At 36.2% G+C, this 22,993-nt stretch overlaps 2 protein-coding genes across 2 annotated transcripts in view; one reads left to right on the top strand and one right to left on the bottom strand.

Annotated features, from left to right (window-relative positions):
- The window catches only part of Sdc (Syndecan), a 318,705-nt gene that overhangs the window by 155,547 nt on the left and 140,165 nt on the right, over positions 1-22,993 (bottom strand). The window lies entirely within an intron of this gene.
- On the top strand, positions 16,805-21,442 carry LOC140747969 (lipase 3-like). Its single transcript, XM_073080643.1, has 6 exons — positions 16,805-16,932; positions 18,198-18,399; positions 18,800-19,173; positions 19,523-19,666; positions 20,374-20,750; positions 21,253-21,442. Exons 1-6 carry the CDS (start codon positions 16,816-16,818, stop codon positions 21,440-21,442), a joined length of 1,404 nt encoding a protein of 467 aa, XP_072936744.1. The 5' UTR covers positions 16,805-16,815.

Here is a 22,993-nt window from a genome sequence, read left to right as displayed (position 1 = left end):
TTTATTTACTTTACACCTATTTGCATAACAAACTACGTATATCTTAACTATTGTTAACTATATTACGTACCGACAAACTGTTTGATTATGCCCTTACAGGGCCCCACGTTTCCCTAACTTAGTCAATACATCGTATGTCCATTGTCCAAACCGCAAACTTGTCAAAGAATCCTTTGTACGGGAAGGGTCTTTGTAAACCGTGGGTACTAATAGTTTATGCAGATTCGTAAAGTTTATGTAAGGGCCCCGGTAATCCGATTATAAGGGAGCGTCTTCGTGATATCGAAACTGGCTTGCGGACTTGTGGTATTGTCAGCAGATTAGCGATTTTTTTTTTTTTTTTTTTTATAATATAAGAATAGCAGACGAGCATGCAGTCCACCTGATGTGGCTACTGCCGCCCATGGACATCTGTAATCAACCCCAGATTATTAGATATTCCTAGGAGGAGGATTAGATATTCCTACCTGAGGTCGGCCACAGATGCGCCGCTACCCCTGAGGACTAAGCTGGAACGCCTCGGAAAAGTAAGCGATAATTCGTAAAAAAAATAGTTTTACAAGAAGTTTTATGAAGAGCAATTGTCAAAAGGCAATAGCTCTCTAAGTAAAGCATTTGAAAAATCGTATTAATCCAAATTATTAATTTTGACGACACAATTTGTGTAGTATTTTATTAGTTGTATACCGTTCAGTTTTAACCTATCTTAGTAAGGATTAGAAGGCTTTCCATCGTGGAAGGTGGTTGATTACAAAATCGTTACTACCTCTCCAGAGTTCTCTGAGTTTCAAACACGACGATTTTACTAGTTATTAACCTTCAACGTATTCGATGTAAACTCAATTTGTTTTACATTTATTCACATAGTTCGTAAGTCACATCTCGTTGACTGTACAACAGCTTCCTTATAGACCCTCGGTGAAGCTGAATTAACTTTAATACCGAGATGAGCATGAGATGAAATTTTAATTAGCACATTAGCATAGCAATTTACTTTAATTGTTGTGGAAATAATTATAGACAAATGTTCCTTGTTTCCATGATATTTGAATGTTAAAAACAAATAACTATAGATAAGATAGTATAAATGGAAGTAAATCATCCCTTCAACGATTTAAATGTGGTAGAATACTACGTGATTTCACTCTGGAGGTACCATCGCTACTGTTTTTCTACTCTTGTAAGCAACTGGAGGAGAAGAAACAGTGTTAAAGTGGTATCGTATTCTGTTTTAAAGGGTTTGGTTAGGACAAACATATAGTAGATAACTAAGTATGTTTAGCTAACTTCAGATGGTATTTTAATTTTATTGTAAATTGAATACATGGCGACCTATGCTCAGGTAGAAAGCAAGCCGCATAAACCAAAACAATTCACATTAGAGATGCGTGGTGGAGCATACCCCATAAATTCACCGATTCTAGGGACACTAACATATACAGTAGTTTGACAGAATTGCAAAGAACGTAGCTTAGTTTAAATTAAACACATTTCAAATCACTAAACATATAATATCTAACACAATACTCTCAATACAGTCTCCGAAAACACTTAGAAAGATTATTGATATGACCGAAGTTATACAGGACGTAGAAGTAAGCGCCACCTGATACTAACACAACACTGCTCAATAGGTAGGACTCGTTAGCTACGGTCATGATACACGTGGAACTTAGAAACAGGAGCATCGTGAAGGAATGGAACATCAGGTACCAGACGTAGTACTTCATTACAGGACGACGTTGCTTCATGAAGCTGATGATGAGGACTGACGTAGCAACGGAGAGCTGAACGTAGAGTAATCCAAGGACGAATTCTGCTACAACGCTTGTGATATCCTCTAGTGGTTTGTCCTTCCCCATCGCGAGCAGGAGGAGCACAGCAGTGAACAACACCATTGGTAGCACAGCTGACACAGCTATCAGGATGAACGTCTTGCGCACTTGAGAGCATTGTGAGCATGGAATCTCTTCGGAATCGTCGATTAGGATTGTCATCTTCATGTATAATGTTTATATTTATGATATGAAAATAAAAGTCATATTGACTGCTGTCACTGCCAGATTACCATAGAGTTAATTTTTTTCGCTGTTATATTCTATATCTTGAGCTAAAACTTGACAAAGAGTTTTATCGTCATGACGAGGTTTTGTTTCCGATTCTTACCTCTTATATTTGTCCCTCTCTCATTACACCCTAACGAACTATGTCTAGACTATCTTTCTTACAAGTCATATTTAATTATCTGTAAAATTCTGTTTTATTCAGGTTTAGTTTTGTAAGTTAGTATTATGATATTATCTATATGTATATTCGATATAACTTACAAAATTAAGCAAATCTGTCATATGGATATTAGTATTAGCATACAAAATTAAAAAAATTCTACGAAAAACTAAATTCAAAACATTTTTTTGTACTATGATTCGTATTAACCATACTACCTTTTGTAAGTTACAATATTTTTTATTTAAAAAGGGTTTTCATGTTCTTATTTCACAAACTATCCGTCACACAGAAAATTTGTTAAAACAATTATTACCACAAATTGAATTAGCTACAACTTTTTGTCGTAAAACCAAAAACAACAAAGATATTAACTATTATTATTAACATTTTGAAACATTTTTTTTTCTTATAATTTTTTGCGAGTCTTCCATCAATTGCAACGCAAATGTAACATTTCAATGGACTAAATGCAATATTGTAGGTCCTACTTACATGGATATATAGTCGTATATCCATATACGAGGCGATCCGTAGCAGACGTTGTGTGAATTACAGCTAGGTCTCGACAGTGCATATATCATGACCACGCCAGTCCACATTAACTGAACTCATTTATGAGCTAGTGATTAATAATATGCATGCAGTGTCTGCTAATATACTGCTGTTTCTGAGAGAAATCTTGGAGTAAATTAGTTAGGTAGTCTCTAAACTGATAGCACTTTCTACCTTGTATAGGAATATATTTTCTATATTCATAGCCACTTATTCGGATAATTTTGTGAGTGCTATTGACTCACACAAAGTTGAGTAGAAAAATACACTAGTCTAGAACATATCCTCTATATTGGCGGCTTGCGACCGACATGGTAGACCGGTCACCATACTGCTCGGATACACGGTTCCGGGTTCGATCGCCGGCCAGACAGATATATAATGATGAATTTTTGGTTTTTCTAGCTCTAAGTGTTTGTGTATTCGTCCTTGTATGTCCATGGCACCCAGGAATCAGAAAATGTTCATAAGGTCTAATTTTCTGACGAAAATTTGCGACTACTATCGTATGATAACAACCAAAGCCAACGATTTTATATGCCTTCCGAAGTACATAAGTTCACACTAAAGTAACCACTAGTGGTCACCCATCCTATTGGCATAAAAAAAATGCAAACTAACACAAGACGAACTTCTAAAACCTTTCTACTGTAGAATAATATACCTATTAGAATGATCCGTCTGACCCTAGTCTGAAGGTCTGAGCTCGATCTATCACAGACGCTGTATGAATTAGAACCGCTCGTAGGTCTCAATGTCACATTTATCATGGGCCACGCCGCACCGCATTAGCGACTCACAATTTATATACTGGCCTTAAGATATGTACTATAGCATACCTTAGTCTATGTAGTCTGTCTAGCTAGTAATGTTAGTCTGATTTGGAAAGTATCTACTTCAATTCGCGGTGTAAGAGTCAGATGAACGTATGTACAAAAAAAACAAAAATTGGTTTCTTTTTCACAAAACCGTCCACAATGTAGTCTTTTATGAAATGGCGAAACAACGTAACGCTATATTCAATATTTTTATTTCAACTACTATATATTATCTATATTAATGAACTGGTAAAGTTTGAAGTGGCGAATTTTCACACTATTTTTGCTCTCCTGTAAAATTGACAAAATGCAGTAGGTACGTTCATCTGACTCTTACACCGCGAATCATATCAGAAGTAATAAGTGCATGTAATACTTACGCGTAGGTGGAATAAAAGTTCTGTGGTGTTTGTTGTAAGTTGTTTAAAGAATCAAACAGAAAACTTATCTAAATTTGATAGATTTTACTCATATGGCAGGAAGGTGAAAGAACCAGTAAAGTTGGGGAAAGAAGTAATAGGTTGAGTAGCAGACGAGCATGCAGTCCACCTGATGGTAAGTGGCTACTACCGCCCTTAGACATCTGTAATCAACCCCACATTGGATTAGATATTCCTACCTGAGATCAGTCACAGATGCGCCGCTTCCCTTAATGACTAAGCTGATACGTTTCGGAAATGTCTCCCTTACCACACCCTTCAAACCAAAACACAGCAGCGCTAAACATTGCTCTTATGAAGCAGAAATAGGTGTGGTGGTGCCGCCGGAAGCGAACCACAATGGGTTCTAACACCTTAAAGGTACGATAGGACCGGGGTTTTCGCTAGAAATAAGAACGGTAGCAAAAGCAGGTCTACATTTTTGTAAAAGGGTTTGAATATCGGATAACTAGACAGCCATCTTAGTCCTCAGGAGTGGAAATGTATCTACGAGCATCTTCAGATGGAACTCTTGTTCTATATGAAGATTGTTACCGGTGTCCAAGAGCGGCACTGACCACTTAACATTAGATGAACTGGATGCGTACAGCTCCCTAAACGACATTTGGCCTGACGAAAGATCTCTCTTTGCGAAAAGAAAATAACGTTGGCCCATTATTAGGTTATTATTCAGGTATTATATTTCTTTTGAACGTAGGGTACATTCTCTCTCAGCTATATAAAAGGTTCTCTTTGACGTAGGTTACACAAGACAGAGCTCAAACCTTGTATAAAGAGACGCAGGATAAACTATGAATATAGAACCTACATGAAGCCAATTACCAATACCACTAGCGACGTCTTAATTGGATTGCTTACTGTATATATACTGAGGTAATTACTTATCTCACTTATCACATTCATAAAAGTACAAATACTAAGAGAAAAGTGCTAGCAGGGAGGAGGACGCATGAGAAGCGTTATTTTTTTAGGAAATTCTAGTGGCTAACATACTTGCAATCCACCCAATGGGAAGTGGCGACTGCCGCCCATTAATATACATACATTGACCGCAGAATTAAAGTCCCACCTGAAGTCGACGACATGTGCCTTGTTACCCCTGAGGACCACGTTGGAAAGCCTGAAATAAATGTATCTGCCATACCGAATTCTGGTGCGATGGAAGAAGCCAGGAGCGCTTAACATGTTGTTATAAAAATCGAAATGGGCTTTGCAGTGCTCCCTTGAGCAAGTTAGTAGAGTCGAACTACGAAAGATTCTACCAACTTTTAAAATGTATTTACTTATTTATGTTTTACTAATTTCACTATTCATGTGATCTATTTACTTATTTTTTATGTAAAAACATGCACGTAGTCCACCTAATCGTGGCTACTGCTGCCCATTGAATTTTTTAACCAATCCCAGATACAACACGTCTTCAGTCGTACTAGAGATACGTCGCTACCATATTTTGAATGCCTTGTACAAATGTACAATTCACCGAAACCCCCACCCATCAAACTAAAACACAGCACGGCATTTACTTATTCACACTTTAACCCGTGAACGTTTCATATGTATGAAGAGGGTTTAGTTGTGTGGTATCACAGACATGGATGTGACGTCAAACAGAATAATACATTTGTAATAAGTTTGACCCGAATAGCGAGTCGAGTGTAATTATGTAGCAAATATTTTACGAGTCCAAATGACGTAGACATATACCTTTATACTGAATAATTACTATTTGATGTAAATATTAAATAATCACTCTCTGTTTAATATTTAGTTTATAGTAATTACGCTAAAATACACTAGGTCATATTAGAACGCCGAAATAATATTAGTAAACGGTTTCGAATTTAAATTATTGAAGGTGGTAGAACCCTTTGTGGTTCGACTCCGGCACCACGACCGCCACACCTATTTGCCTCATAACAGCAGCGTTAAGCGCTGCTGTGTTCTGGTTTCAAGGGTATGTAAGGGTAAGACATACTTTTCCGAGGCGTTCCAGCTTAGTCTTCTGGGGTAGCAGCGCATCTGTTGCCGAGGAAGGAATATCTAATCCTATCTGAGGCTGATGACAGTTTTCCATGAGCGGCAATAGCCACTTACCATCAGGTGGATTGCATACTCGTCTGCTACTCCTATATTATATAAAAAAATAACTTAGTTTAGTAACTTAGTTCTATGTTATAGAAGTCATCCACACATTCAAAAAGAATAGATTTAACTCTATAATTTAGATTTAAATCTAGTCATCTAGTCGATAATCTAAGAGATGACAAAAGAGCGACAATGAATTAACAGAAACGATAATTCATATCGACGACTGTTGGTGACGGTCCCTGGCTACAAATGACGGCCATTGACTACTGTTGGCGACAGTTGCTGGCGACACACGACGATAAACGTTGCGCACCCACTGATAACTACTTTATTTACATACATACTCTTTACTTCGTCGATTTCCAGTTTTCTACTCACGCATGTGAAATGTAACATTCTTCGCAATTTAGTAAAGTTGATTACCTGTAACAAGGAAACAAACAAACTCAACATCTACTTCTATTGTCAATTATCATACATGCAATAATATTAAATAGTTGAACTTTTTCTTCTTTCAAAAATGTAGATATAGGGAGACCATGTCTATTTCGCACTCAAATTGTTAAAAATACGCTTTCTACACTCACAGTCCCTCACTAGGATTCCCTGTATCGTGGGTGCTGGACACACACAGAGACAAATACACAAACACCCAGACCCAGAAACAGAAATCTAAATTCATCATTTAAAAATCTGTCTGGCCGGGGATCGAACCCGGGTCCCTCAACACGTCAGACCGGCATGGTGACCGCTTCGCCACGCGGGTCGTCGAATTCTTTGAAAGCCTTCATTCAGTTGGGTCAAATTCCCCGAAACAAAAAATCTAGATACGGGACTGGCGGCAGTGACCACTTAACACATAACTTAAATATGGATTAAGAAGATAAAGTCAAAAAACAATGAGATTACATTAATTTACGGGCTATTCAATGAAAGATTATAATTAAAAACAAAATAAATCGTCGCAAATTACGCCGTCCTTAACATGTTGGGTTCGTTGCCCGTGAACTTATCGTGATCGAACCAAAAGACAAAACTATGACAAATAGTAATCAGCTACATAAAATAGATATGGGTCTGCTATCTTTATATTTTTTCAATCGGTTATCAAGAAAGAAACATATTCGTCTTCATAGAGAAATATAAATGAAATATTTTAAAGCTAAAGAAATAATAAATTATTAATTGAATTAAGAGATTAAATTAATCAGACACTTCCGATCACATCTAGCAGAAAATATATTATTGATGATAGCGGTTGAAACTCGGTCTTTGAATGAACCCCAAGGTTTAAACTTTAGGCACGCAATCCTGGTTTTTCACAGTTATGAGCGTATTAGAAATTAACTACCGCTTAATTAAACGTCGAAACAAAACATAGAAAGAAAATCTATACGCCCAAGAGTCCTTTAAAAAGTGCTTAAAGGTTTTTGAAGTCTACTATATCGTTAAAGGCGTGCGTCGTGGACTATGGCCTAAAGTCTCCCAGTTCGAGGTCCCAGCAGTGGGAAAGTGGGTTGCCAACGACGGTTGCAACACAAAAATACGCAATATTCATTAAGTACACGCACTTGATATGTCCTTAGCCATCATAAATTTTTACTTCATTGATAATGAGACTTACAATTTTATTGGGCAGATTCCAAATTACAAATTGTGATAACAGCGGTAGGTAGTAATAAATATCTGTCCCTGTAGTTCCGGGACTAGAATAGGGCTACGGTATCCCCTGCCTGTCGTAGGAGGCGACTAAAAGGGGGCTTCCGGGGTTGCGGACGGCAAGAGTGGGAGCTCGAACCGTCCAGCAAGCGACCCCGGGAAGGACGGCGGTATGTGTGGGCGCATACCGTCGTAAACACTATATGGTGTGGGAGGAGCGAAAACTGCTCCCCCAGGGTAGAGCCCGTTGGGCATCACGCTTGGAGGGCTCCGGTTGTGTTCCGTTGGAGATCCCGGAGTTCTCCAACAAGCGTTGAGGACGGCCACCGGGGGGGGTTTTAGTGCGGTAAAAATCCCACATAACCCGGCGTCGCTCCCACGTCGTCGGGTACCTTTTGAAGGTTTCCCCCTCGAGAAAAAAAAAAAAAAAAAAAAAAAAGGTAATAATAAATATTACAGTGTTCACTCCTGCTGCATTGCATTTTAAGGGTTTTATTATTAAGTAGGTACTTATAGTTACACGTATGTACTTAATTTTCTTACATGGGAAATAATAAAATGTTACTATTTGTTTTTAACTAATATACCTTGGGTGTGTGAGAAGACAAATTTTAACAATAGTATATAAGTGTAAATATTGCGTTAATATCAATATTATTATTGTAGGATTGTGTATAATACTCGTACTAACACGTCTTTTTAAAATGTTTTAAATTTAATGACAAAGTTTTTATTTAATATCTATCTAGATATCATAAATCTCGACACACGAAAATGATGTCAATTTTTATTTTTGTTCAACAAACATAAAGCTAGGCCGTATTCATATTGTCCCTGTAGTTCCGGGACCAGAATAGGGCTACGGTATCCCCTGCCTGTCGTAAGATACTAAAAGGGGCTTCCGGGGTTGCGAGCGGCAAGAGTGGGAGCTCAAACCGCCCGGCCAGCAACCCCGGGAAGGACGGCGGTACGTGTGGTCGCATACCGTCGTGTACAACTGATGGTGTGGTGAGCATCAAGCTCACCTGGACGGAGCCCGACGGGGCAACGCGCTAAGAGGACTCCGGTTGCGTTCCGTTAGAGATCCCGGAGTCCTTTACGCAGCGCCGAGGACGGCCACCGGGGGGGTTTTAGTGCGGTAAGAATCCCACATAACTCTGTGGCCACGGCATCGGGTACCTTTCGAAGGTTTCCCCCTCGAAAACAAAAAAAAAGGCCGTATTCATATACTCTAACATAAGTTTGTGTGCGTTTTATCATCTAACATTGTGTTAAATTCGACCAATGTTAAATTCGACAAATGATAATCGAATCGAATTATGAACAATAAACGTATACCAAATAAATATATTTATAGAATCATTGAAACAATTAATTGCGATAACACACGAAGCATACGCTTCAGTGCAACATATCCAAATACATTCGTATTGAAATAATACCCTCATTGCTATTTAAGTTAAAATATAATTATTACAGTTTAAAATAATACACGCCAAACCGTATTCAATTTCAACTAAAATAGCTGTTAACACACGTAATTACAATCAACTGGATCATTTGGAATTAATTTTGCAAATTAAAATGTAATTGTATCACTCTTATAGTTGTGGACTCAACAAGTATATAACAGATATTGTTATCATTGCATTAAGTGAATTTTATTTGCATCTGAAAGTAGGTGAAATTGAACGGTTGCATTCAGTGGTGGCAGAACCCTTTGTGGTTCGACTCCGATGGCACCAGCGCCACTCCTATTTCTACCTAATAACAGCCGCGTTCTGGTTCGAACGGTGTAGTGAGGTAGACATACTTTTTCGAGGCGGTCCAGATTAATCCTCAGGGATATTTATTCGTATTTGGGATTGATTACAGATATCCATGGGCGACAGTAGCCACTTACTATCAGGTTGACTGCTAGCTCGTCTGCTACTCCTATGTTATGAAAAAAACCTGTCTAGTTGGTTTTAGTAGTCCACTGCTGAACACAGACCTTCGCCGCTCCGACCAGTCCTGACGCCTTTAAATCCAATGTTTACTTGAAGGTATGAGGCTATCATGCTCTTTAGTCAGAAGCGGCCTGTTCTCTTTGTGCTCAATTATAGTTTCTTTTGACTCGTAGGTTAGCTGTCCTACGAACAATGTGGCCTGATAATTGCAGCTTTAGACGCGGCTATGGACATAATAATATATGTGTCTGGTCCCGGTCCTTGTCTGGTCTGTTAGTATGGTTCGACTACCATCGTCTTTCCTGTTTGTAGTCTGAAGCAGTTATTGTGTTTCAGTGGAAAGATCTGGATGCCAGTTCATTCACATTTACGGCAACAACCGTAGTCTTCAAAAAAGGCAACACAAGGAGAATTACTATTTTCATCCACGGGCGGTGGCGGCTACGCACTTATTTATAGTTTAATCTTACAAAACGATTATTTAAAATAGGAATGATTTATCATTAAATATTACACGAAACGGTTCAAAAATCTCAAGTAAGGTTCATTAAAGTAACGACGCTGAGCGGGCTTATCGAGCGATTTGCTAAAGGTGTCGACGCCGTCGCCAAATAGCTTTTCAAAAGTCGATTGCAGGTTACTGCAAGCTCGATTTCATTTCGGTTATAAGTACCAAAATGTTGATAGTGGTGTGGATTTTAACTTTTGTAGGAAAAGGAGATTGAATACTTTTTTTAATTTTCTTAACACATATTTTTTTAACATTTCATATTGGATAAGATATTTTGCTCAATAGTGTAGGGACCACCGCTGCACATGTTTTATCCTTATCAGAAATTTTGAATGTTCGTGAGTTCTGGCTTGAAAGCTGTGTAAAGATAGAGACTTACACAAACGTTACGTTCCAACTAGTCCTCACCGGTACAAAAGCATCCATGGCTATTGCTATGGCTATTGGCAGAATTTTCTGTAAGGGATTAAATTCTAAAAGAGAGAGGTATGGGGTCCATTTCATGAATTAACTGGACGTGAGAGCACTAATGTAGCTAGTGTTGCGGTGCTGAATAATATAAGACAGTACCTACACATTCGTTAGCTAACGAAAAGAGTGGTATAGAAGGTCGAATTAAAGCTGAAAAGTATCTATGTTATTTCAGTCAACTTTGAGGACGTGAGAACATTGAATATAAGTACGAAAGCGTTGATTTAGTTTAATTATTTAGAACCAAAATAACGTTGACCGAGATCTCTGTTGAAAACACAAAATTCATATTAAAATTTAATAACATCCAATCATTTCACGAATTATGTCAGCAAAATTATTGAATTTCGAATTCTTAAAAAAAGAACACAGTTACAGCATTCATTAAAACGAAGTCCGGAATCACTGTTAGTTACAACTGGCAACAAAAAGTAGCAAATAAAGCTGGTTAATTGGAATGTCTTCGTGTTGTAATGGAACGTTTAAGTAGCAGTATTAAGTAAACGTAGAAACAGTATAATTAATAGTACTGTGTAACAAAGAAATACCGTTCTTCTAGTCAATAATTATATTGACTAGAAAAGAACGGAAAAAACGTATTTACGTTTCGTGTAGTATACACACAAACCTGTACCCTTAGTATGAGTTTTTAACATTAAGACAAATTTTGAAACGGGTTTATTTCTGTCCATAATTTCATATTAGTGCTTCATTCATTTTTAAAAGCCAACATTTAATAAATACTTTTGTAAACTGAATATAATGAAGAATATTTTATTTATGTAAAAATTATAAGCTGCTACAGTATTTTTCCAGTCTTTTTGTTATAAAATCGTGGAAAGAGACATTTTAATTAAATTATTTTACATTAAATTAAATATTATCAATACGCATTACGCATGACAAAGTTTCATCCCCTACTTATTTCCCCTGGGGTAGAATTTTCAAAAAGTTTGACAGTTCTCACATATATTATAAAAAAAAACTGAAAACTTCCATGCTTCTAAACGTACAGCTAGCCCATCAGCTAAGTTGTACGTTATCTGTCAACTACACACATACATACACTTCATACATTTTTTTTGCCTAAAACCACCAAATTACTTAATATAATCTTAAAAATTGTAGACAACGCTACATACAGTCTTGAGATGCGTTCAAGACCGCTCGGTAAATGAATTAAAACTTTTAATGGCGGCCAACTGAACTTCAGTACGAAACAAAGTTGCGTCTATAAGTAACAAGAAAACTTGTTCGGTTGAAGGCATTGGATACGTGGGAAAGTTATTTGGTACCCTACAAGTGAATTTTTGAGAATTTTCTTCTAGATTCTACGTGACGTCTTTTTTGTTGTTAGATATTCAAGATTGGCTACTTACAGTTACTTTCTTCAAAGACTGAATTAAAGAAAAAGTCATTTAACAAATATCTTCTTTATTGAATGACCTTATTCAATACCTGAGCAGTAAAAAGTCAGTAGTGGTAAAGAAACTCTTGATCAAGGGATCCGAGTTTCAGGCACGCATCTCTCATTACGATTAATCAAAGTTACGTGCGTATTAGAAATTAATTATCACTAGCTTAAAAATGGTGAAAGAAAACATCGTGAGGAAACCTGCATACCTGAGAAATCATAAAAAAACAAGTTTTCAAAGGTATGTGTAGTCTACCAATCCGCACTTGGTCAGCGCGGTGGACTATGACCTAATCCTTTTCATTCTGAGAGAAGACCGTGCCCAGCAGTGAGACAGTAATGAGTTGATGATGATGATTCATTACCTATTACGAAACAAATAATGTTCAATATCAGAAAGTTGTGAAAAGTACAAAGTTCAAAAACAGATAGCAGTTTTATATTTTTATTATCCATTCTTCTTTATCGTAATTAAATTTATTGTTTTATGATCATTATGTCTTACTACGACAGCTAGGCAGATAAGGATTATGAAAATAAAAGTGATTAAAATCAATAAAACAATGTTGTAGTAAATTACGCAGCATTGTTTGTTAAAAGGAATGTATAAGATATTATAATATATATTTTTTTTATTATAATATCAATAATTAATAATTATTATGAAATATTACAAAAATAATATAATATATGTGTCCTTCGTCACAATACCATAGCCTCATAAAAAGAAAAAAACATACAATGGCAGTCTGACGAAAAGAATCTGTCAAGTGCAAAGGCGCGAAACGCCACAGATAAAATAACAATAATCAATAGATTTATTTTAATTGAACGTCAAAGATTAGGTTGTCCGACAGGTGATTAAAGATTAAAAAATATGGAAATAACCTAACAATGTTTTTTCTAATTCCTTAAAATAGTGAATACTGTAGCGTAATTTTGGAACTCCTTAAAATCTTAAATTCTTTAGCTGTTAACCTACTCGTAGCTCAAGAATCATAACTTTTGAACCGCAAATAAAAAATACTTCAAATCTTTTTTATACACGACACTAAAAACACTTTTATTTTATAACACAAACCGTCATAACATAACTGTAGTTTAATAAAAACTACAATCAAAGCAATAGCTATGTCGGGTCACGTCCCAGCTCTCAGGGAGGTCCAGCAAAAAGCAGATTGGACTCTCCAATCGGGACTATGATTGGTGTGTGCTTTTTGTCCCCGGACAATTCTGAGTTCCGTTGTAATCGTATCTGTCGCTTTTTAGTTACGTCTAACTATCTGTGATTTAATTAACCGTCTTCCCAGAGGAGAGGTTTGTCCTAAACCTACATACCTATGTAGATATTAGCATACATATAGACAATTAGCGAAAACATTATAGAGCTATGCCGTGGTGTGATAGCATAGAGAAAAAAAAGTATTTATGGTCCCGTCTATTTTTAAGATGAAATAAAAACATATTTTTTGAATTCGGTTCCAGTAAAAAAACATAAAAAATCGAATCGAGAACTTTTTGTCTTTCGAAAATTTTTGAAAAGAGTTTTTAACCACTGCTCGTGTTTGACTCCGAAGGCACCACCGCTCAGTATTAAGCTTTCTTATGTTCTACTATGAAGTGTTTGGTAAGAGACGCCTATATGACGCATTTCGAGTTAAGGGAAGCAGCGCATCCGTCGCCGAGCTGAAGTAAATCACTAATCCTATCTCATGTTGTTGTATAACGCCCGTAATGGTTCGTTATCAAATCAAATCAAATCATTTTTTTTTTACTTCAGACCACACCGTTTTGTCAGTCAAATAATCACTTAGTTTATAGTACGCTTTTTATATAGCGTTTGTTTAACGTTATCATCAGGTGCAATCAATATCAAAACTGGAAGCTAGAACTTCCAACTTGTAAACGTATCCAAGACATACGCAGTCGCAGACACAAACTAGTCTAGACAGTGAACTGAGAGGAATAGCGTGCTTAAGGAGACGAATGTTCGCGCACTATTGAAGTTCGCGGTTTAATAGTCATTTATTTAGAAACTGTTCGGAAGTTCGCAGCTTTTATCATTGTTGTCGCTGCACGAGAGGTTCCAAGTGAAAATTATTTACTAGCAGAGTTGCAGTTACTTTTATTAAGCTACTAGCATATCTCACGGATTCGCCCGGTTTTTATTTTGTTTCGATATTTTGACAAAACACGCAGTTTATAGAACGTACACGCTAAAATGATTAACCAAGATTTCTTAGAAATAGACATGATTGATTTTAGTAGACAATATTTTAACAACATTGTCTTATTCCCAATTCAGTACTAAGGGATGACTTTGAAAGATCCTTTTGTAATACTTATCTAAAGTACGCAATTAGGGCTCGACAGTTTTGCCGGCAGATTTTATTTTGCATCCATTACTATTTTTAAAACACCTTGTGTAGCATTTGCTTTAGTACCTCTATCAGGCGACATCACATCATTAACGCATCGTTCGTTATTATGTTTGATATAGACCTAAACCTAATATAGACCTAGATCTAAAGTTAATAGAACTATTTTTATTTCAACCATAAAATGAAAAATGTCACATTACTTCTCGTTTTTACCAAAAGCATTTTCTGATCTTGATCAATAAAACACTTTAAAAGAATTATTGCCATCTTTTAAATCCTGAGTATTTCAAATTAAGCCACTTTAATTTACAGTATCAAGCTGGGGACGCAGTGATAACATCTTAGGAGTCGAGTAATGAACTTCATCGCCTTAATAACGCCCCCTTATGGATAAAGGTATTTAAGGATACTCCAGTAGCACTACCATGAGTTGGCATAGAAACGCCACTATAGAAATTGTAAATAGAAAACTATTGTCATTTTGCTAGTGAATAACATAACTACTATCGTTACGGTATTTCTTGACAACGTCTGTCAAATTAATGACTCATGGGACCGAATTTGTATGGCAATAGATCATAATGACATTCGCTAGCGATTTGATTTCGATAGGTTTTTTACGTATCGAGTTACGCTACTCCGGATTTTAGTTCTACGAGTAACCACCAGAGGCGCTGTACAATTTTTCATACATTTATTTTACGCAGTCGCTAGCGAGTAATACTTTTGTAAACTCATGGTAGTCCTACAGGAGGATATGATACTTTTTACTTACTTTAAGCGAATAAGCGGTGGGCAAACTAATTTTGGTTGAACTGATGATTTTTTAGATATATGCTGCTCATATGTAGTATTCAAGTAATATTGAACGAAAGATCTTAAATCTAATTTTCCGAAAAAAAAAAACATGTTAAGTCTTTTTTGCTCGAGAAGGGTCGATTTGTAATTATGATACCTGTTGAACAAGTGACCAAAATTTTCAGCGATTCCAAACAACTTTATCGCAAGTCTTCATTCTTTCGTGGTCAAACAAGAGGCTTTAGTGTAGAGGCGTTTAAGAAAACGCTTGGTACTAAAGCCGTAGGAGAGATTACGGCCTCCCATTTAGGAGCCACAAAGGATAATCACCTATAATTATCTTAGTATTTAAGTAAGAGCCTTACTTAAGAACCGCAAGATATAATTAAGATAATCGCCAGTATCAATTAGGTAAAATAGCTCAGTATCAGTAAAACCTACATTTCGTATAACGATTTAGGCAAATCGAATTAACATTAACTTTTTTCAGTTGACAAGTTTCACAGTTTGATGGTGGTAGAACCCTTTGTGGTTCGACTCCGGCGGCACCACCGCCACACCTATTTCTACCTAATAACAGCAGTGTTAGGCGCTGCTGTGTACCGTTTTGAAGGGTGTGGTAAGGGAGACATACTTTTCCGAGGCGTTCCAGCTTAGTCCTTAGGGGTAGCGGCGCATCTGTCGCCGACCTCAGGTAGGAATATCTAATCCTATCTGGGGTTGATTACAGATGTCCAGGGGCGGCAGTAGCCACTTACCATCAGGTGGACTGCATGCTCGTCTGCTACTCCTTTATTGTAAGAAAAAAAAGTTCACAAATGATGTCAACACTTGTTTATATAATTTTTGAGAGGTTTTCTAATATGAAAAAGTCCCAATAGCAATAGCTATCTATATGAGTACTAGTCTATTATATTTTCTCGCTTTCTTTACGATCCCGCAAAATATATTAATTCTATAATTATTATTACTGTGTCCAAACAGCGCTTTAAGGAAAACCGTACAAAAGTTTCCTAATGACTAAATAACGCGAACTAAAATTAAAAAATATACATGAGAAAGTTCTTGAATTGGTATATTTGAAACGAGCTTTTGTCCGCGGCTTCGCTCGCGTTACGAAGTAATATTTGCATCCCCTGTTTTATCCCCTCGGGGGTAGAATTGATCAAAATCCTTTCTTAGCGAATGCCTACGTCATAACATCTACCTGCATGCCAAATTTCAGCCCGATCCGTCCAGTGGTTTGGGCTGTGCGTTGATAAATCCCTATGTCAGTCAGTCACCTTTGAGTTATGTAGGTATATTTAGAAGTACGTAATTTTTGTTTTGCGTAAAGTACCCTTGGTACAAGCACGCGTTTGCTATCAAAAACACCATAAAACAGGATCAACTGATTTCCGCATTCAGACAAATTATTCGCAATAAAGATATGCGATAATGCTAGTTTATAAATATTTGCGAATGGAAGATACATTAAAGATTGGTCTAACATTAGAGCAAACATGTTGTGGGTATATTTTATTGCATCAATATTTATTTCTTCGTTGGTGGGCCCTAATAATGGATATACGGTAAACAGAAATTTGCCGGAGGAAGAACCTAAGGAGATTTTTGATACAGTGAGTTCCTTGAAAGTAATTTAAATGTTTACGCTGGTCTGATTTGATTGCTTAATTAAATAACGATAGGTAACGAAAAAGCTAAAATGGGTTTTAAAAAGTCGAAAGTTTTAACTAATAGTCATTAACTATTATGTTTTACAGATTTTTATTCTTGACTGTTTACAAGTGGATCGAATTTTGCTTTTATATACATGGTATACATAAAGCGAGATTACATAGCCTTGGCGAGAAGATTTGAATCGTAGTAACAGTATCCCTTTGCGGTTTGACCAATCAACCTGCGGTTGAAATCAATACTACCCTGACAAAGGAAGAATAAAAGTAAAAGTGTAAAAGAAAAATGTTGATTCAATCCGTTTAAGTAAAAAAAAAAATAACAGTCTATGACATTTTGGGCAAAAATAATAGTTTGAACCTTCTTTGCCAATTTAGGCTTTGTGAGAGATAAATAAAGTGCAATGAAAAAATAATAATATTTTAGTTAGTTACTCAATTAAAATAAACAATTAGCCACACTTGCGAAACTTTACCACAAACATTGTTTAAACGGAAACAGATAATGATAATACTTTGCGATACTGTGTACTTTCTTATCGGCTCGTCGTATCTGTTCATCATCAAAGAAAAAGCGGTCTTTGAACTCGGAGAGATTAGCTTTGTTACGATCGTAAAGAAATATCTTCTGAGTTCCATATAACCAAAGTTAACTGGAAGAAGATTTTACAGAAAACTAATGAGAGTTTATGTTTACACGAGCGGCTTCGCTCGCATTACGAAGTAATATTTTCATCCCCTATTTTAATCAATTCTATTTTGATACCCCCTTGGAGGTAGAATTGATCAAAATCCTTTCTTAGCGGATGCCTACGTCATAACATCTACCTGCATGCCAAATTTCAGCCCGATCCGTCCAGTGGTTTGGGCTGTGCGTTGATAGTTCACTATGTCAGTCAGTCACCTTTGAGTTATATATGTTTAGATGATGTAGTAGTACTTTAAGTTCCGAATTCCAAATTCTCTACCATACATAATTTCGATAAATTATCTATCTCCCTTGACTGTTTGGCTGTTTGGCTGTTTGCCTACTATCCTTTGCTAGTCAAAGAAACAATTATTTCAGCAGAATTCTCGATAGAAATAGCCACTTTATCAGACGTATCAGCTACTTTTTCCGAAAAAGTAATTTTTGCCTTAACATTTTCACGAAGATAAATAGAGGCAAATACTCATCCTTACTACTAATACATATTATGATTTCACAGTATCAAGCAATCTTAGACGAAGGATATCCAGCCGAAACTCACCACGTTACAACACCAGATGGCTACATTCTGGAAGTCATAAGAATACCCCACGGCAGGAACCAGACGAGGAACAACGCGCCCAGACCAGTCGTTTTCATGATGCATGGGCTATTAGCCGCCGCAAGTTCTTTCGTTATTCGAGGATCGGAATATAGTATAGGTAAGTGTTTAATAAAGTCATGCGATTTCAAGGTTTCTCCAATGCATCAAGGTTTTTCGAAGGAATGGCAAGGTTTCTCCAAGGAGTGTACCAGCTTCAAAAATAAAAATTGTATTTCCTGACGGCAAGAACCTGGGGGAGTGAACCTGGAGTGCCTTCAGCCTGTTTAAAATAACTACTGTTCTCCCAGTGATCAAAATTCGTATATACATTCAATGATACATTTTCCATTCTTTTATTGGTAGCATTGTAGTTCGTCAGTAATTACTATTATTAAATAAAAAATATTACCAAATAAGAAAAAAACAAATCTTTTAACTTTCTGTATATGGCTGGATGATTATTTTTGTTACCATATAATTTTAAATTTAATTATCAAAAGTTTAACTCGGCTTTTCAGCATATCATCTTGTAGACGCCGGTTTCGACATCTGGATGGGCAATGCCCGCGGGAACCATTTTTCCCGCTTCCATATCACACTGGATCCCGATCATCCCGAAGAAAAATTCGACTTCTTCGACTTCACGTTCGAGGAAATCGGAATGTACGACCTTCCCACCATGATCGACTACGTTCTGGAGAAGACGGGAAGAGAGGAGCTACACTACATCGGGCATTCACAAGGAGGAACGGCCTTCTTGGTCCTTTCCACGATGAGGCCTGATTATAATAAGAAGATCAAAGCAGCTCATCTGATGGCAGCTGTGGGCTATCAAGACCACATGCCCAATGAACAACTTATATCGCTAGCCAGACACGTGGATGCTATTTATGTGAGTAACCAAATTCAGATCTTTATATCTCTAAATTTCTCACCAACGTCATCTAGACGCACGGCTGTGCGTCCACCAAATTCAGGGAATGCAATACGGCGTATGGTTCTTGAGTTTCGTGGACAAAAAATGTAATTTAATCAGAAATGGGAATCACTTATGTCCACCGAACGAACACTTTAATGACCATGTAAACGTTTTTTTGTAATGGTTATTGTAATCTTGCATTTTTTGTAGTCTGCACTATAACATTACAACGAGCACATTTTAAAAACGACCGATGGAAATCATATATCGAATTAATATAACATGCCATATCTTCAATAAGAAATAATTCTAACATTTTCAGGCCATAGCTCTTCTGCAAGGGCTGGTGGAATACTTCCCGTTAGATCAACTGTTTGAGGAAAGGCGATCCATTAATCCCGATAATTGCTTCGGGGACACCAAATACAAAGACATGTGCTATTTATCCGGATCCAGGGGACTTGTAGTAAGATTATTTTTTTTATTCTAATCTTTGATATAAAGTTAGGTCAGTTCAAGAAAAGAGTACAATATGACGGAGAATAAATCCTAGTTAAAATTAATTGCGGATGATACACTTTGAGACTAATCCAGTAGATAGGGGTACACTCTCTCTTACCAAACGCTTTAAACAAGAATGTAATAGTTTTCCACCACTACTACAAGGGGGAAATAAGCGAAGCAGCGATGTCACCGCAGGTTTACTGTGAAAAGACCTATCTACTTTAACCATGTAGGATTACAAAAAAGCTCAATATTTGAGTAGTATTTGGTTCCCTTGAATAAGATATAAATAATGTTATAATTGATATAGTTTCACGATATCATACATTCATACACACAACGAATACTACACCGAAATAGAAGCTTATAATTACTTACTTAAAAATAACCTTAACATTGTCAATTTCGCAATCAATAAGATAATTCGTAATATACTTTATCTTTAACAATAAAATCAATTACGTCTACTTTTATTGTGTTTATCGCTCTATCAGTGTGAAAAGATAAACTGTATTTGATATGCAAATATTTTGTAGGCCTATTTGCTATACATACCAACTTAATAAAGAAGTCTTTCCTTATATAAAAAAAAAAAATACCTACGAGTGGTGAATACTATGAATAAAGAACTATAGATGCAGCACTAAGAGATATTTTTCATAATTTCAGAGTGACGAAACAGATGCAAGTTTATTACTAGCAGGCGCATCACTAAAACAGATAGCGCACTACGGTCAGAACATAAGAGATATAAAATTCAGAAGATGGCACCACGGAGACGCTAAAAACATTGAAATATACGGAACTATTGATCCACCTATATATGATCTAAATCAAATAAGTACATACGTTACTATGCATTACTCTCTTAGCGATACGTTGCTAGATGAAAGAGATGTTATTGCTATGGTCAACGATATACCAAAATCGAAAGCACGTAAAGTGGAAAGAGAAAGTTTTCTTCACGAAGACTACGTCACATCTAAAGATGCGAAGGAAATGGTGACTGATTTTATAATTGAAGATATTTGGAAAATCGAAGCCGGGTAAGCATTACTGATGAGAATTTTACTGAAGTCTGGAAGAAGTATTCTAAGAACGTTTCAAACTTGTTTCGTTATTATTGAAAATCTAAAGAATCTATTGGCAATAAACGAAATAAAAGTTGTTAGTCTCATTCCAATTGAATGATTAATGAGAATGGATTATTTTTTTAGATTTTTAACGCAAAATAGTTACGAGAAATAAGAAACATCACGAAATAAGTATCAATTAATTTTCAGACTCTTGCTAAAGAAAAAAGCGCTAAGAATCAAACTAGATTAGATCATAATTGGAATTGGAAAATATGGTTATTCAAAATCCAACAAAATAGCAATACGTTTTCTGGTCTACTTTTCTTCCAGATACAATATACTTTTTGAAGTAAACATATATTTTATAGTAATAAAACCAATGGTTAAAGTAGTAAACATATAAATAATCATGAATATTTTTGCTGCCAAATACGGTTGAAATTTTTCATAATCATAATTACACTTATTACAGAAACTTCGACGATTGGGACAAAACTCCTGTAATTGAAGAAGACAAAGAAGAAGAAGACAAAGAAGTTGAAGACAATCCTGGTGTTACTGAGAGTCCAGGGGAAGTCCCTAGTGCCGCGTGTGGACTCTCGCTGACATTAGTTCAAGTTTATCTCATTGCTTGTAGTTTTTATGTAGTTTTAAGGAAATAAATGAAGATCTTATGTATGTATTTATATTTAAACACTTATTTATTACATATTTTAATAAATGTTAAGGAATATAGTTTTTCTTGGTTTTCCTAATTTCGTCTAAGAGTTCGTACAGACGTGCATAATTCGTAAAATTTTATAAACCTACAGCCATCTTACTCCTTTGTTATAAGAAATCACATTTAGACTGAGGAAAAAAATGAGCATTTAGATAAACAATGATGTCATTTGGTAAACAAGAAAATCTTAGAAAAATACATCCCAGAAAAAGTGACATTCAGTGACTTCAAGACTCATTCTGAAATAGTATGTTTGCATACTAATTATACTGGTACTAAAAGGAAAAATACAAACAATAAGGAAGTAATTAACATAAATAAATTGTACATATCTGTAAATTGTAAATAATATAGCCACCGTAGGTAGTTACAGTTGTAGGAGATCCCCGTGCCCAGCAATGGGACATGAATTGTGTTGCAGTGTTTAGTATTTCGATTTTTATAAAATTCTACCAGAATACAGATACTTACAGGACATTTATATTGAATTATATTGAAGGTGGTAGAACCCTTTGTGGTTCGACTCCGGCGGCACCACCACCACACCTATTTCTACTTAATAACAGCAGCTTTAGGCGCTGCTGTGTTTCGTTTTGAAGGGTGTGGTAAAGGAGACAGACTTTTCCGAAGCGTTCCAGCTTAGTCCTCAGGGGTAGCGGCGCATCTGTGACCGACCTCAGGTAGGAATATCTAATCCTATCTGGGATTGATTACAGATGTCCATGGGCGGCAGTAGCCACTTACCATCAGTTGGACTGAATGCTCGTCTGTTACTCCTACATTATAAAAAAATATACTTTTTTTTTAGATTTCGGGTCTAATTTAAATGCCTGGCTTTGACAGTTAATGACACCCGCAAGGAATCCGGGGCTATGACTACAAAAAGAGTTATGTAATTAATAAATTATAATACGAAATGATATGTTATGTTATCATCACTGTTATAAATACAGAGTAAGGTTAATAGTAATTAAGACATAACATAATTATTATACAAACAAAATATAAAACGATAAGCGGGTGAATGTAGCAGTCAATATTGACCCTTTTTAATCTGTTCACGGAATTTGGTAATAACAACAGTAAATAATAGTAAAATTATCAAAACAACTAACGCTCATATCTAATATTCATTTTTTACATGTAAAATTACTTTTATTTTTATTTTTATTAATCTTATATAATTCTCGTGTCACAGTGTTAGTTACCGTACTCCTTCGGAACCGCTTTACCGATTTTCACCAAATTTTATATGCATATTCAGTAGGTGTGAGAAACGGCTACTTTCTATTTTTCATACCCCTAAGTGATAAGGGTTGTCACCCTTAACATTTTTTATTTATATGGCAACACAACGTTTGCCGGGTCAGCTAGTAATAGGTATAGAATTTAGCCAACAAGCAAGCTCCTGATTATGACTTCAATCCTATCAATCACAGATAGGATTGAAGTCATAACTGCGTTTGGTCACAGGTGCGTTGTAACCCTTGAG

The sequence above is a fragment of the Epargyreus clarus genome, unplaced genomic scaffold (genome assembly GCF_041222505.1).
Source record: "Epargyreus clarus isolate Ecla_fem2 unplaced genomic scaffold, WU_Ecla_fem_2.2 ptg000003l, whole genome shotgun sequence".
In the NCBI taxonomy this organism is placed as follows: domain Eukaryota; kingdom Metazoa; phylum Arthropoda; class Insecta; order Lepidoptera; family Hesperiidae; genus Epargyreus; species Epargyreus clarus.
Note: the sequence above shows the minus strand (reverse complement) of the source record. Positions and strands in the feature narration are given on the sequence as shown.